The 15,651-nt window shown below is 35.9% G+C and overlaps 1 protein-coding gene across 3 annotated transcripts in view; it reads left to right on the top strand.

Annotated features, from left to right (window-relative positions):
- Positions 1–5,016: 5,016 nt before the first annotated feature.
- The window catches only part of LOC144254908 (cytochrome P450 2C18-like), a 34,231-nt gene continuing 23,596 nt past the window's right edge, over positions 5,017–15,651 (top strand). For 2 of the 3 annotated variants that reach the window (XM_077798763.1, XM_077798762.1), the window contains exons 1-3: positions 5,023–5,190; positions 12,249–12,411; positions 12,578–12,727. In XM_077798763.1, coding sequence (XP_077654889.1) covers positions 5,023–5,190; positions 12,249–12,411; positions 12,578–12,727 — 481 coding nt within the window. Of the gene's footprint in view, positions 5,191–12,248; positions 12,412–12,577; positions 12,728–15,651 lie in introns of all 3 variants that reach the window. The other variant, XM_077798764.1, reaches the window with a different exon arrangement.

The raw sequence follows: 15,651 nt of genomic DNA, 5'->3' as shown, positions 1-15,651 counted from the left end.
TCTTTTGTCTGTCTAATTGCTCTGGCTAGTACTTCAAGAAATAAATTGAATAGAAGTGGTGATAGAGGGCATCCCTATCTTGTTCCAGATGTTAGAGGGAATGCCTTCAGTTTTTCTCCATTTAGGATGATGCTAGCCTGAGGTTTAGCATATATAGCTTTTACAAAGTTGAGGTAGGTTCCTGTTATCCCTAGTTTTTCTAGTGTTTTGAACATAAAGGGATGCTGTACCTTGTCAAATGCTTTTTCTGCATCTATCGAGATGATCATATGGTTCTTGTCTTTAAGTCTATTGATGTGGTGAATAGCATTTATTGATTTCCGTATATTGAACCAGCCTTGCATCCCAGGAATGAATCCTACTTGATCATGGTTCACAAGTTTTCTGATATGTTTTTGTATTCGATTTGCCAGAATTTTATTGAGAATTTTTGCATCCAAGTTGATTAGAGATATTGATCTGTAGTTTTCTTTCTTTGAGGTGTCTTTGTCTGGTTTTGGGATCAGAGTGATGTTGGCCTCATAGAATGAATTTGGAAGAGCTCCTTCCTTTTCTATTTCTTGAAATAGCTTGAAAAGTATTGGTATTAATTCTTCTTTGAAGGTTTTGTAGAACTCCGCTGTATACCCATCCGGTCCAGGGCTTTTCTTGGTTGGTAGTCTTTTGATGGCTTCTTCTATTTCTTCCTTTGTTATTGGTCTGTTTAAATTGTGTGTGTCTTCCTGTCTCAATCTGGGCAAATCATATGCCTTAAGAAATTTATCGATATCTTCACTATCTTCTATTTTATTGGAATATAGGGTTTCAAAATACTTTCTAATTATTTTCTGTATTTCCGTAGTGTCTGTTGTGATATTGCCTTTTTCATCCCGTATGTTAGTAATTTGAGTTCTCTCTCTTCTTCTTTTCGTTAGCATGGCTAAGGGCTTGTCTATCTTATTTATTTTTTCAAAGAACCAACTTTTAGTTTTATCAATTTTTTCAATGATTTCTTTTGTTTCAATTTCGTTGATTTCTGCTCTAATTTTAATTATTTCTTGTCTTCTACTATATTTGCTGTTGTTTTGCTCTTCCTTTTCTAGGTTTTTGAGGTGTAGTGTGAGTTCATTTATTTGTTGGTTTTTTCTTTTTTTGAGGAAAGAGCTCCAAGAAATGAATTTCCCTCTTAAAACTGCTTTCATTATGTCCCATAGATTTCGGTATGTTGTGTCTGTGTTATCATTTGACTCTAAGAATTTTTTCATCTCCTCCTTTATGTCTTCTGTAACCCATTGATCATGCAATAACATATTGTTCATTTTCAATGTGATGTAGGATTTTTCCTTCCTTCTTTTATCATTGATTTCCAATTTCATTCCATTATGATCAGATATGGTGCATATTATTATCTCCACGCCTTTATATTTGCTAAGAGTTGACTTATGGCATAATATATGGTCTATCTTTGAGTAGGATCCATGTGCTGCTGAGAAGAATGTGTATCCACTTGATGATGGTTGATATATTCTATATATGTCGGTTAAGTCTAGGTTATTGATTGTGCTGTTGAGTTCTCTAGTTTCTTTATTCAGTTTTTGTCTAGAGGATCTGTCTAATGGTGAGAGCGGTGTGTTTAAGTCACCCATAATTATTGTGTTGTGGTCTATTTGACTCTTGAACTTGAGGAGAGTTTGTTTTATGAACGTTGCAGCTCCATTGTTTGGTGCATACAAATTGATAATTGTTATGTCTTGTTGGTGGATGGTTCCTTTTAACAGTATATAGTGTCCTTCTTTATCCTTCTTGATTAAGTTAGGTTTGAAGTTGATTTTATTCGATATGAGTATGGCCACTCCTGCTTGCTTCCGAGGGCCATGTGAGTGGTATGATTTTTCCCAACCTTTTACCTTCACCCTGTGCATGTCTTTTCCTATCATATGAGTCTCCTGAAGGTAGCATATTGTTGGATTTGTTTTTTTGATCCAGGTTACTAGCCTATGTCTCTTGATTGGTGAGTTTAGGCCATTAACATTTAAGGTTACAATTGAGATATGATTTGTACTTCCAGTCATGCTTTTTTATTTATTTATTTTAGTTTGGCTAGTTTTACTTTTTGGTTATTTTCCTCCCCCTTTACTGAGATATCTCCTGCTGATAGTTTTGGGCACTATTTTTCAATTCCTCTTCTAGTAGTATTTTGCTCAAAATGCTTTGCAGTGCTGGTTTTCTCGCTGCGAATTCTTTTAGCTTTTGTTTATCATGAAAGATTTTAATTTCATTGTCAAATCTGAAGCTCAATTTTGCTGGGTACAGTATTCTTGGTTGGAATCCATTATTTTTCAACGTTTGAAATACATTGTTCCAGGATCTTCTCGCTTTCGAAGTCTGTGATGAGAAGTCAGTCGTTAACCTAATTGGTTTACCCCTGAATGTAATCTGCCTCTTTTCTCTTGTAGCTTTTAATATTCTCTCCTTGTTCTGTACGTTGGCTATCTTCATAATTATGTGTCTTGGAGTTGGTCTATTATGGTTTTGAATGTTTGGGGTCCTGTAGGCTTCCAGGATTTGGCAATCCATTCCATCTTTCATCTCTGGGAAGTTTTCTACAATTATTTCATTTAATATGCTGTCCATACCTTTGGTTTGAATCTCTGTGCCTTCTTCTATCCCGATGACTCTCAAATTTGTTTTTTTTATGACATCCCATATCTCTTGAATAGATTGCTCATGGGATTTAAGAATCGTTTCTGTGTTGAATATACTCTTTTCAAGTTGATAAACCTTGTCTTCATTATCTGATGTTCTGACTTCTACTTCATCAAGTCTATTTGTAATATTCTCGTTTGAGTTTTTAATTTGGTTTATAGTTGCCTGAAATTCTAGTATTATTGTTTGATTTTTTTAAGATCTCTATCTCCTGGTAGAGCTTGTTCTTTGCCATTTGAATTTGTTTGTTTAGTTCATTTTCAAAATATACTTTTATTGCTTGGACTTGCTGTCTCATGTCTTCTCTAATATTCCTTTCCATTCGAGTTACGTATGCCTTGAGTTCTTTCCCTATCCCTGCTTCTGATGTTTCTATGTCCTCCTGTAGAATTAAGTTGTCTTGCATTGTTTGTACTCCTTTTTTCCCTTGTTTTTTCATGTTGTCCACGTTACTTTCCAGCTCTATTTGATTGTCGTGTTTCTGCTCTCTTCTATAGATTTGTTTTGGTTCTGTATTACTCTGATGTCTCTCCCTTGTGTTGTTAAACTATGCCTGCTAACGTGGATTCCGCTGGGAAGGAATTCCAACGTCCGAGCTCAAGTGACTACACTACTCTGTTATGACGGGCCCCAGGCTCCTTGCTGGGGTGTCCTAATGGGGGGGGGGTGTGACTGGACTGTCTCTGTTTAGTTTCAGCTCCAGGTCGCAGCAGGTGGGCGGTCTCCAGCCACCCAGTATCACAGGCCGCGGGCGGGTGTTCGGTCGCCAGTGAGCGGGCGTTCTCCTACCGCCCAGTTACGCGGGCAGTGGGTGAACTGTCCACGGTGGGCCTGTAGTTTCCAGCCTCCCAGTCTCGAGGGCCTTGCCTCTAGTCCCCTGGTTTCTCCTGCTAGTCTTGGTTTCTCCTGCTAGACCAGGTTTCCCCTGAGTGATGGTTCTCAACAGTTCAAACTGTACTCTGGGCCTGCCGTTTGTTGGGTGTGGAGGGTGACTATTGAGAACCCCGGCACTCTATTGTTTTGTTTCCCTTGTGGGGGATAGAACTGTAAAGCTTCCTTCCCAGTCTGAAGTCCCGTAATCAGCCCGGGGGTAGTCTCATATACCAGCTTGCATATTGTTTCTTGGATGCTGGGAGTCTGTTCAGTATACTGTCTGCCTCCTATCTACCTCTAAAACACCTGCCTCTTTTTCTGTCTCCAGTATTATTGTTTATGGTCTGATATTTTTCATTCCATAACATATAAACACATACAAATCAGCAACAGAAGCAGTCCCATCTGGAAGAGTGAGAGATTGCCAGAGCCATGGTTTCTCAAGCCTCTCCCTTCATATCTCTTAGATTGTCTCTTCCTCAGTTCTGCTGAGTAAGTTTTACCTCTGTACTGGTGGAGCAGGAGAAGCTCTTCTGTGCCTCTTTCTTTTGTGGAATCTATGACCCACTTAACCTTGGAGTAAATAATGGGTATTGATTTGATGGGAAGCTTGTTGGTCTAAGAACAGAGTCAGTGTGGTGTTTGCTTTACTCTTCTAAGGTGGCTTTGGAGGCAGCTCTGATGTAAACCATAGCACACTATTATGGTCATTGGAGCTCATTCAAATTCCAGTTCAGATCTCTGTGAGCTGTGTGAATGAAAGTCTCCCATGCTCACAGAATCTCTGTTTCCCTATTTGACAAATAAAAAATAAGAAACTCTGCCCACTGTTCCCCAGAATTTGGGGGTTGGGGGTGGGAATGGAGTGCTAAATAGCAAATGTTATGTACTTTCATTTAGTTATGTCATGATGTGTGTTTGGTATTTCAAAATGTTTATATTGTACTCCCTAGTTTATGCTTAGTCACTTGTGATGTTAGGTCACATTGTAAAATATTTAAGAGATTTGATTTTCAAAGACAAACTATCTTGTTGTTTGATGAAATATCACAAGTTCAATAATTTTATATAAAATTTAGAGATACACTGATTTCCCCCACGTCATGAATTTCCAACCAGTCATTAGTCTGAGAATCTAGCATGTTTGGGATAAAATCCTAGCTGCACGTGGTTACCACCAGAGGTACTGCGTGCTTGTGTGTTTGTTTTAAAATGCCTATTCCTGGGAACTCAGAGTGGCTGAATTAGATTTTCATGGTTAGAGGTTTGGAAAGAGCACGAGTAAATAATAGTTTGTTTTAATCCTTATCATGTGACCTATGTACACTCAGAATGATTGCAACTTTTCTAGTTGATTGGCTCAGCAGTTTATAAGTAGGACACATTCTGATTAACAGGGACCACTATAAAAGTTTTACATTGATTGCAAGTTCACTGCTGTCTCAGTAAAAGAAGAAGGTTTCAATGGATCCAGTTGTGGCCTTGGTGATCAGTCTCTCCTGTATTCTTTTCCTCTCACTATGGAGACAGAGATCTGGGAGAGGGAGACTCCCACCAGGACCCATGCCTCTCCCAATTCTTGGGAATATCCTGCAGATAGATGCTAAAAACATCAGCAAATCCTTAACTAATGTAAGTATGTTGATGTTTATCCAGTGGGTTGTGAATTGTAAATAAATTAATCCTCCATTTTCAATTAAATATATGCACTGGCAAATTATTAAAAGAGCATATTGCACCACAAATATTCTCTGTGGATTTTGATATTTCCATTGCTTTTTATAGTTTTTCATTGTTAGAGGTAATGTAAAGAATGCATCTGGGACAAAAAAATCACATTTAATATTTTGATGGAAATATTAAAATGGGAAAATTGTAGTACCCCTTCCCTTCATTGTTTCATAATCAATTACTCTGATTTTCTATTTTCTGTACGATCTAATTTGTTCATGATGATTTTGAGTGAATTTTTATTTCCTTATCTTTACAGTTCTGACTAGTTTCTTTTTAATATCTCTATTTCTTTACTGAAATTCTCTTTCAACCCTGAGTTTTCTCTAATTCATTCCTCAGGGCTTCCTTTAATTTATTGAACATCTTAATAATCATTTATCTATTAATTTCACCTGCTTTTATATCAGTGGGATTCCTTGCTGAGGGATTGTGATTTAAGGGGGAAGATTTTTTTTTGTCTATTTCATTAAGTTTTCAGAGGTATTGGACTTTTTCTTCAGTTGAGATGGATTCTTATTTCTATATTATATCTATGTCCTTTTGTGTATCGTTATATTTTTTTTGTTGTTGTTGTTTTGGGACTTCTCTCTGTTTATGATACATGAGTAGTTTCAGGGTTGTGACCTGAGGTCTCCCTCTGGTTGTCCTCTTTGAGGCCTAGTTGTTGATTTGGGTTTATTTTTTCTCCTCATTTCTATTTATTGAAGTAATGTTTAGGCTAAGGTTTGATTAGAACATGTGTGGGGTGAAATTCGTTGTTACTGGGCTGAGTTGCAATTATTGTTTGGGAGCAAAATGTCTACTAGGTGAACCTGAAGTGACCCACTTACTTTGCAAATCTCCTCAGGGGAAGCACTGAGCAAGAAATAGCACTATTGTTATTGACAGATGTACAGCCTTAGGGCAAATGTTCAGTATCTATTTTGACATCTGTAACACTTATTGCCACCTCCAGTTCATTAAAAAAGTGACCTGATGCATGGCTTGTAGGTATTTTTTATTTATCAAAATTAAGTTTCTCTGAAGAAGAAAACTACCTCATGTTAAGAAATATCTATGAGATAGACTGTCAGTAAGATAGTGAAGTACAATATTCTTCATTTCCTTTTGCTCAAGAATAACAATAAGAGAAATAACTAGAAATGAAAAAAGTTCCAGAAGACTTAGGAGTCCATCACAGCAATGCCATGGTATAAAAGCTCAAAAATAACTTCTCCAATGCTAGGAAGAACACTGCCATTTTATCAACAGTTTTCTGTGCTCCAGCATGTTAAAAGAGATCTATCCACTGTGATCAAGGAGGATTCATCCCTGACATCCAAGGATGATTCAACATGCATGAATTAATAAATGTGATACATCATTTCAACAGAATGAAGGGCAAATATCACAGGCCTATTTCAATAGGTGCAAAAAAATCCTTTTACATATTCCATATTCTTTGATGATGATACTTTAAAAAACGCATGGTACAGAAGGAATATTTTACGGAACACTAATGGCCACGTGTGACTAGCCAATATCTAAAACCATGCTCCATAGTGAAAGTTGAAAGGTAATCCTCCAAAATTAGGGAAAAGACAGGAATGCCCATATTTACTCAGCAGAGAACTGAAATCCAACAAGAAAAAATAAGCAAGAAAGGGAAAAAATAAGCAAGAAATCACAAAGAAAGAAGCAAATTAGTCTCTGTTGTGGAATACTCCAAACTTTATCTGAAAACAACTAGAACAATAAATGAATTCTAAATAAGCAGGATATACAAATAACATACAAAATTCAGCAGCATTTTAAACAACAAAATGATAAAGATTCAAAGAAGTATTTCATTTGCAACACCATGAGAAAGAATAAAATATTTAGTAATAAATTTAAACAAGGTGAAAAATAAAAAATATATAAAATATCAATGAAAGAATTTGTAGAAGACAGAGATCCATGAAAAAAATAATCCTTGTTCACATATTGGATGAATTATTATTGTAATTACTTGAGGTGATATACAGATTCAATGCAATCCCTATGAAAATCCAACAGTATATTTCACAAAATTTTATCAAGTCTTAAAATTTGCATAGAACCTCAAAAGATTCTGAATAACAAATGGTATCTTATGTAAGAAATCTGGGCTTCAATATATGTACATAGTTACAGTAAACAAAACATGGCAGTGTAGGCATAAAGAAGATGCATACACCCATGGATTCCATGAAGAATCTAGGAAATACACCTATTAATTATTCACAAAAGGGCCAGGAATACACATGGGGGAAGGATAGTCTCTTTGCTGAATGACATTTGGAAAACTACATACACATGCAAAAAACAAACTAGACTCATTTCTAACATATACACAAAAATCAATTCAAAATAGATTCAAGAAAAATGGAAGACCTGAAACTATAAAATCACTAGAAGAAAACATGGAAAAGATGTTCCATAATCTTGATCTACCAATGCTTTGTTTACAGTCCCTTTTTAATTTACACATAAGAATCATGCATATTTATGAGCCACCATTTCATGTTTTGATATCTGTGTACCTTGTGTAATGTTCAAATTAACATAAAAGTACCTATTGCCTGAAGTATTTATCATTTATTAGTGATAAAAATACTTGAAGTTCTTTCTTCTAGCTGTTTCAAAATGAGCAGTACATTATCTATCATCACCCTATTGCACAACAAAGTCCCAGGACTTATTTTTCCAATCTAAATCTGAGTACCCATGCATCAAATTTGCCCCATCCCTCCCTCTTGGGCCTAAACCCCACAGTATCTGGCATTCTTGTTTTATCTTTTTTAAAGTGTTATTTTAATATGGTTTTATTTTACCTTATTTTATTTTTTTATTTTACACCAAAAGCACATGCAAAAATATAAATACAAAAGTAAAACTAAATCATTCTGAAAACATTTCTGCATACCAAATGAAGCAATCTACAAAAAGAAAAGACCCTATAGAAGGGAGAATATAGTATCCAAATGTATAAGAAACTAAAAAATCAAAATCAAAACAAAATTAAACTAAAAAAAACTTCACAAATAACCTTATTAAAAATGGGCAAGATGGAAAACAAGTTAAACTGGAGGCCACATGCTAAATGAAATAGGCCAGATCCAGAGAGTGAAGGATCAAATGTTTTCTCTGATATGCAAAAGCTAAACAAAAATAATGGGTAAAAATTAAAAGGGTAGATTCCACAAAAATAGAAATTAGTGGAATAGAAAACCGGAATTGAAGGGAGAGAGAAGGGATGGCAAAATGACAAAATTCACATATGAATATACTACACATATGAATATACTACAATGAATCTACTTTTGTCTGTATTCACAAGGCTCTAATTTGAAAAAAAGCACTAAAAAATGATAGAAGAAATATTAGTAGAGGAAAGGTTTAGGGGTTAAGGACAAGGGAGGAAAAGGAGAAACAATATTGTATTCCATGCTTGCAGAATTATATCAAAATGAGCACTAGTACTTAAATTTTATAAAGGAGCCACAGTAATGTTTATAACTAAAATCTACTAATAGAAAATGGACAAAGAATATGAATATATATTTTTCCAAAAAGCATTCCAATTGCCAATAGGGTGTGAAAAGATGTTCACATCACTTGTCATCAGGAAAATGCAATTCAAAACCATAATGTTATGGTTTAGAAGTGAAGCATTCCCTACAAGCTCACTTGTGAGACCATGAAAGGTTTGGTTTAATTTTATTTTGCTACATAAGGATTTCCAGTTTTTCCCAGCACCATTTGTTGAAGAGGCTATCTTTTCTCCAATGTGTGTTTTGGGTTCGTTTGTCTAGTATGAGATAACTGTATTTATATGGGTTTGTCTCTGTGTCTTCTATTGTGCACCCTTGGTCTACATGTCTGTTTTGGCTCCAATAACATGCTGTTTTTGTTACTATGGCTCTGTAGTATAGTTTAATGTCTGGTATTGTGATGTGTTCTGCTTCACTCTTCTTGCTAAAGATTGCTTTGGCTATTCTGAGACTCTTATTTTTCCAAATGAATTTCATGATTGATTTTTCTACTTTATGTGGTACACTGGGATTTTAATTGGTACTGCATTAATCTGTACAGCACTTTTGGTAGTATGGCAATTTGGCAACATTAATTCTGCATATTCAAGAGCATGAGAGATCTTTCTGTTTTCTAAGGTTTTCTTTGATTTCTTAGTGTTCTGTAGTTTTCCTTGTAGAGATCTTTCAGCTCTTTTCTTAAACTGATTCCCAGTATTTTCTTATTTTTTGAGGCTAGTGTGAATGGTATGGTTTTTCTAATTTCTCTTTCAGAGGCTTTATCAGTGATATATAGAAATGCACTATATTTATGGGTATTGATTTTATATCCTACTACGTTGCCAAACTCATTTATTAAATCTACAAGTTTTCTGGTGGAATTTTTTGGACCCTCTAAGTATAGAATCATGTCATTGGCAAATAGTGGTAACTTGAGTTCTTCTTTTCCTATTTGAATCCCTTTAATTTCTTTTGTCTAATTGCTCTTGCTAGAGTTTCAAGGACTAAAAACAATATGAATAGATATTTTTCCAAAAATCATGCAAATTCTCAAGAGGATATGAAAAGATGACCACATCACTTATCATCAGGAAAATGCAATTCAAAACCACAATGTTATGGTTTGGATGTGAAACATCCCCCACAAGCTTTGTGTGAGACAATATAAGAAGGTTTGGAAAAGAAATAATTGGGTTATAGCCTTAAACTAATCAGTTAATTACTCCCTGGTGGGAAAAACTGAGTGGTAGCTGAAGGCTGGTGGGGTGTGGCTGGAGGAAGTGGTACATTGGGGGCATGAATACAGGGTATATATTTGTATTTGGCAAGTGGAGATATTCTCTCTCTCTCTCTCTCTCTCTCTCTCTCTCTCTCTCTCTCTCTGTCCTGATTACCATGTGAGCTGTTTCCCTCAGTGACACACTTCCACCATGCTGCTCTGCTTCACCTTAGGCCCTAAGGAATGTGTGGGCCTTTTATGAACTAAGACCTCTGAAATTGTGAGTTTATTTGAGAGCCGGAAGTCTATATTTTTAAAAGTGACTCCAGATGATGTTAAGACTCATAGGTTGAAATCACAGCTATCACTAACACAGCAAGAGAGTGAATACCAGGGAGGCAGCTCTCAAATACCAGGGAGCTCTCAAATAAACTGTTTCTCCTCTATAGTTTTTATGGTTGGGTCCTTTCAATCATATCAGTGAACAAGGTGAATAAAATATATTTGGAGATATCACTTCACACCTCAGCATTTGATCTACATGTTCAGAATGATTCAGACTGTTTTTCAGTTTATTCTCATTATATTTATCAGATAAATCTTCAAATATTGATCAATACATAGCAAGGGTTAGCAAAGATGTAGAAAAGAGGAAAATCTTGTGCAGCAGTGGTGGGAATGTAAATTGATACAGCCATTACAGAAATGATTGTGTTTTCAGCTTCCTCAAAATATTGAAAAATAGAGCTACCATTTGATCCAATAGCCCACTTCTTAATATATATGCAAAGAGATGAAATCAGTATGTTAAAAGGCATTCACGCTCCATATTTATTACAGCATTATCTGCAATGGTTAAAAATGACACCAACCTAAGCATCCACTTGTGGCTGAATGCATGAATCAAATGTATTTTATATATAAAATGGAATCTTATTAAGTCTTATAAAAGAATTGCCTGTTAATTATCCCAACATGAAATGAGCCTAGAGGCCTTTATGGTGAGGGAAGGAGCCACACAGAAAATCCGTCACTATATGATCTCACTTATATGTGGAATCTTACAAAACAAAGCAGAAAGCCTCAAACTATAGTGATAGAGACTAGAATGGTGGTTAATTGGGGGCTGGGAGGTGAGAAAAAAGATGAGATGTTGGTCCAAGGGTACAATATTCAGTTACAAGGTGAATAAGCATTGGAGACCTAAGACAAAGCATACTAACTGCCGTAAATAATAATGCATGTTACACCTGAATTTAACTGACATGTTTTCACCCCACACACATGAAATTGTTAACACAGAGGTGAGACATTTATATGATGTATATATTATAGATATAATCAATTTGCAATGTCTACATAAATCTAAATATCATTTTACACTCTAAATGTGTACACTTTTTAATTTTCAATGTAACCTCAATGAAGCCATTAATGGAAAAAAAAATACTATGGGTTGAGAACTAGCATAAGACAGTGAAGGAAAGAAAGAATTAACCATTCAGGGTCCACTGGGTGTTAACAGAATCCTTGTGGGTTCTGCACAAAGCTTAAGTCTGTACCCCATGAATAGCTGCCAGGTGAGAGAAATTGTTCTTCCATGAGATGCTGCATGGCCTGGTGCTGCCTCCCTGGTATTCACTCTCTTGCTGTGTTAGTGATAGCTGTGATTTCAACCTATGAGTCTTAAGATCATCTGGAGTCACTTTTAAAAATATAGACTTCCAGTTCTCATCATGAGCTTACTCAATCAAAATCTCAATGCCACAAGCCCTGCTAATCAGCTGGGTGTTAGTGCAAAGATGGGTAAGAACTGGGGACTGATAAATTGGTATACTTCAGAAGTTGAAAAATAAAATGGTCAGATTTGGTTCTTCTGTTTATTATACATGGCCCACCACAAATAAATTTGTGACTCTCTTACTGCATTTCCTTTGCATGTAAAACAGAACAAATAAGTCCTCTAGATGCATTAATGTGAGGATTCGATATGGTGGCAAATCGTAGACCATCGATAAGTGACAGCTATGATTTCCATCACATTTAGGAACACAATTCAAAAATATTTGAAGATTCATCGGACACAATAAAATAAAACAGATAATACTGAGAGTAAACCAAATAACAGTCTGAATCATTCTGAACATGAAGATCAAATGCTGATCTTCTTCAGCTAATATCTGCACTTTCTTTCTCCTTTCCAGTTGTCAAAAGCCTATGGCCCTGTGTTCACTGTGTATTTGGGTTTGAGACCCACTGTGGTGTTGCATGGCTATGAAGCTGTGAAGGAAGCCCTGATTGATCATGGGGAAGTATTTTCTGGAAGAGGCAGTTTCCCTGTGGTTGAGAGAGTTACTAAAGGACTTGGTAAGTGGGCATGCATGTGAGGTGGCTGAGCAATGGTCATGGGGAGGAGGAAAATATAGAAGAGAAAGCCAGGTTGAGCTTGACCATTTCTGTGGGTGCCGCTTATCTATCAACTTCCTCTACCTTACCTGGGGTATCCTCCTAGATTCTGCTCTCTTTCATTTAGGAATCCTTTTAACTTCTGGAAACAGATGGAAAGTGATGAGGCACTTCTCAGTCATGACTCTGCGGAATTTTGGGATGGGGAAGAGGAGTACTGAGAACCTTGTTCAAGAGGAAGCCCGTTGCCTTGTGGAGGAGTTGAGGAAAACCAAGTGTGAGTGATTCGTTATATTAGTCTCTTTTGCTTTCTGACTTCACTCATGGTTTCTTCCAAGGCCAGTACCTAGTAATTATACTAATCTCTGGTTTTACATTTATTGGCATATCTCCTGGAGAGTTGTAAGGAAAATAATAAGACACAGAGACAAGATATAGAGGCAGGAAAAAATGGCTGTTTGTCCAACCAACCACGTTTATTTATACCAATAGGTTACATTAGGTCAGTAGTACCACAACTACTTATTGTTTAGTGTATCAGTAAGGTTGATTATACTGCAGTTACATTCTACAGTTATAATATGTAATGTCAGAAGATTTGTGAAACTCTCAAGAAAATCCATATTCTGAAGTTACTGTTAGGCAGGCCAATCCAGGAGCACCTTAGCTTGGTAAAACATAGTCGTTTTCTAGCAAGCAGATTCCTATATTCCCAGAAGCTATGTGCCAAAGATCAAGGTTGAGGCTGATAAGACTCTAGCACAGAGCCCTTTCAAGTAGGGCATTGCTATAGCAGCTAGACATTGCATATGTATACAGTTATTTTACTAGTTCCTAGGAGAAACTGCAGGGCATTCTAAGGGTGGGAAAAGAGTGCCTGTTACCCTCTGGGTGTTTGCTCACCAGGGAAATGCTTCTCTGTACATTTCCACAGCCAGGATCCCTACAGAAAGTGTCAATAATCATGATTATACTAAATACTTACCTCTCCTGTCTTTTTTACTGACCCAAAGTGTTTTTCACAGTGTCTCTGATTTTCAGCTTGGATTCAGATTGTTCTGTTTTTAAATTTGTCTTTCAAATTAACAAAGAAAAAAGAAAGAAAGAAAAAGAAAAAGAAAGAAAGAAAGAAAGACAGACTGACCAAAGGTCAGACTTTACCAGTGAATAACATACAAAAGAAATTCCCAGTTTTCCCTAATTACCCTCCAACTCTATAACTGAAAGAAACCTTTGTTCTGAAAGCTTTGAACCCTGGAACATTTACAGAGCCTGATGGAGGAGTAGATAACCTGAAAGCTTTGCTCTTACCCAATGCTCTATGCTTTCTTTGCATTATTATTTTTTGTTTATCTCAAATTATTCTATTGTATTTATTATGAACATATAATCAGTCCATATTAATGAAAGCCACATATGTGTGAACATATACTGTTTAAATTCCATCCTCTCCATCACTCTGCCCTACTCACCACCAGCACACACTTTTTCCCATCTCCAGTGATCACTCTTCTACTTTCAGGGTCATTTTTATTTTAGCTTTCACACATGAGAGAGACCAGAAATACTTGACTTTCTGTTTCTGACCTCTTACTTAACATAAAGTCCCCCAGTTCTCTCTTCTTTGCTGTATATGACAAGATTTATTTCTTCTTTATGACTGAATACAAATACATTGTGTATGTAACAGAGCATCTTTAGTCACTATTCTGTTGATAAGCACTTAATTTAGTGTGATATCTAAATTATTATGAATAGTGTTATAGTTATCCTGAACATGCAGCAATGTATGTTGTGTCTTGATTTCATTTCTTTCATCTATGTACCAGAAGCAGGAAAAAAAGTAGGAGGAAACTCCATACTGTGTTTTTATAATGGCTATCCTAATGTACATTCCCACCAACAGGTATAATGTGTTCTTTTTCTGCACACCTCTTCAGTGTTTATTATTGGTTGTTGTGGTGGTAGTGGTGGTAATTTGTATTTCTTATTTTCATTTTCATGTTTTGATGATTGCCATTCTAACCAGGGTAAAATGATATCTCTTGGTAGTTTTGATTTGCATTTGCCTGGTGGCTAAATGTTATTGAGCATTTTAAAAATGTATTCATTATTCAGTTGTAGTTCTTCTGTTGAAAGTTCCTACTAAGATTATTTATCCATTTTTCTTTAAATATTCTTTTTAGTTGTTGATAGACCTTTATTTCATTTATTTATATGTGGTGCTAATAGTTGAGCCCAGGGCCTCATGCATGCCAGGCAAGGGTGCTACTGCTGAGCCCCAGCCCCAGCCCCAGCCCTATTTGCCCATTTTTAATTGTATTACTTGGGCTTTGTTTGTTTTCTTATGTATTGTCAATTTTAATCCTTTGTGAGATGAATAATCGACAAATACTGTCTCCTATTCTGTAGGATGTCTCCTCAGTCTATTGACTGTTGTGTAGGAACTTTTCATTCTGATGTATTCTACTTGCCTATTTTTGCTTTTAGGATCATATACAAAATAATCATAACTTGTATCCATGTTGAGGTGTTTCCACTATGTTATGTTTTCTTCCAGTTTGTTTAGGGTTTCAGGTCCTACAGTAGAGTCTCTGAGCCATTTTGAGTTGAATTTTGTACAGGTGAGTGAGAAGGATCAAGTGGCAATCTTGTGCATGCTACATTTATTGGAAAGGCTTTCCTTTGTCCAGTATAAGTTTTGGTAACTTTGTGGAAAATTAGTTGATTGTAGATACCTGTTTTTCCCCCTATGGATCTCCATTCTTTCATTGTTCTATTTGCCTGTTTTTCCTTCTCTGTCTCTCAAATTAAGAAAGAAATACATTCCACTTGATGAACTTAACTTCTGTGTTACCTTGAATTTACTTTAATATATAAGAATTTCTCACTTGTATTTTCATTGTTTATGTATATTTTCCTTTTTTCCTTGTAAAACTTATATATTTTCTGCTTGTATTCATTTGTTCCAAAAATATACAAAATTGTACATAGTTACTCTCTGTTTAGTCTTTACCTCTGCTGGTTTTACACATAAATCTTTCCATGGTGTATACACACACATACACACACACACACACACACACACACACACACACCAATTAGAATTTCCCTAATTCTTTTCCTTTCTACATAATTCCTAATTATCTACAGGTTTAATGGCAAATATGATTCTGCACTGAAATTGAAGTAACAGAGGTT

Source organism: Urocitellus parryii, chromosome 5 (genome assembly GCF_045843805.1).
Source record: "Urocitellus parryii isolate mUroPar1 chromosome 5, mUroPar1.hap1, whole genome shotgun sequence".
NCBI classification, from domain to species: domain Eukaryota; kingdom Metazoa; phylum Chordata; class Mammalia; order Rodentia; family Sciuridae; genus Urocitellus; species Urocitellus parryii.
The sequence above is the reverse complement of the archived record's forward strand: the minus strand, read 5'-3'. Positions and strand labels throughout refer to the sequence as shown.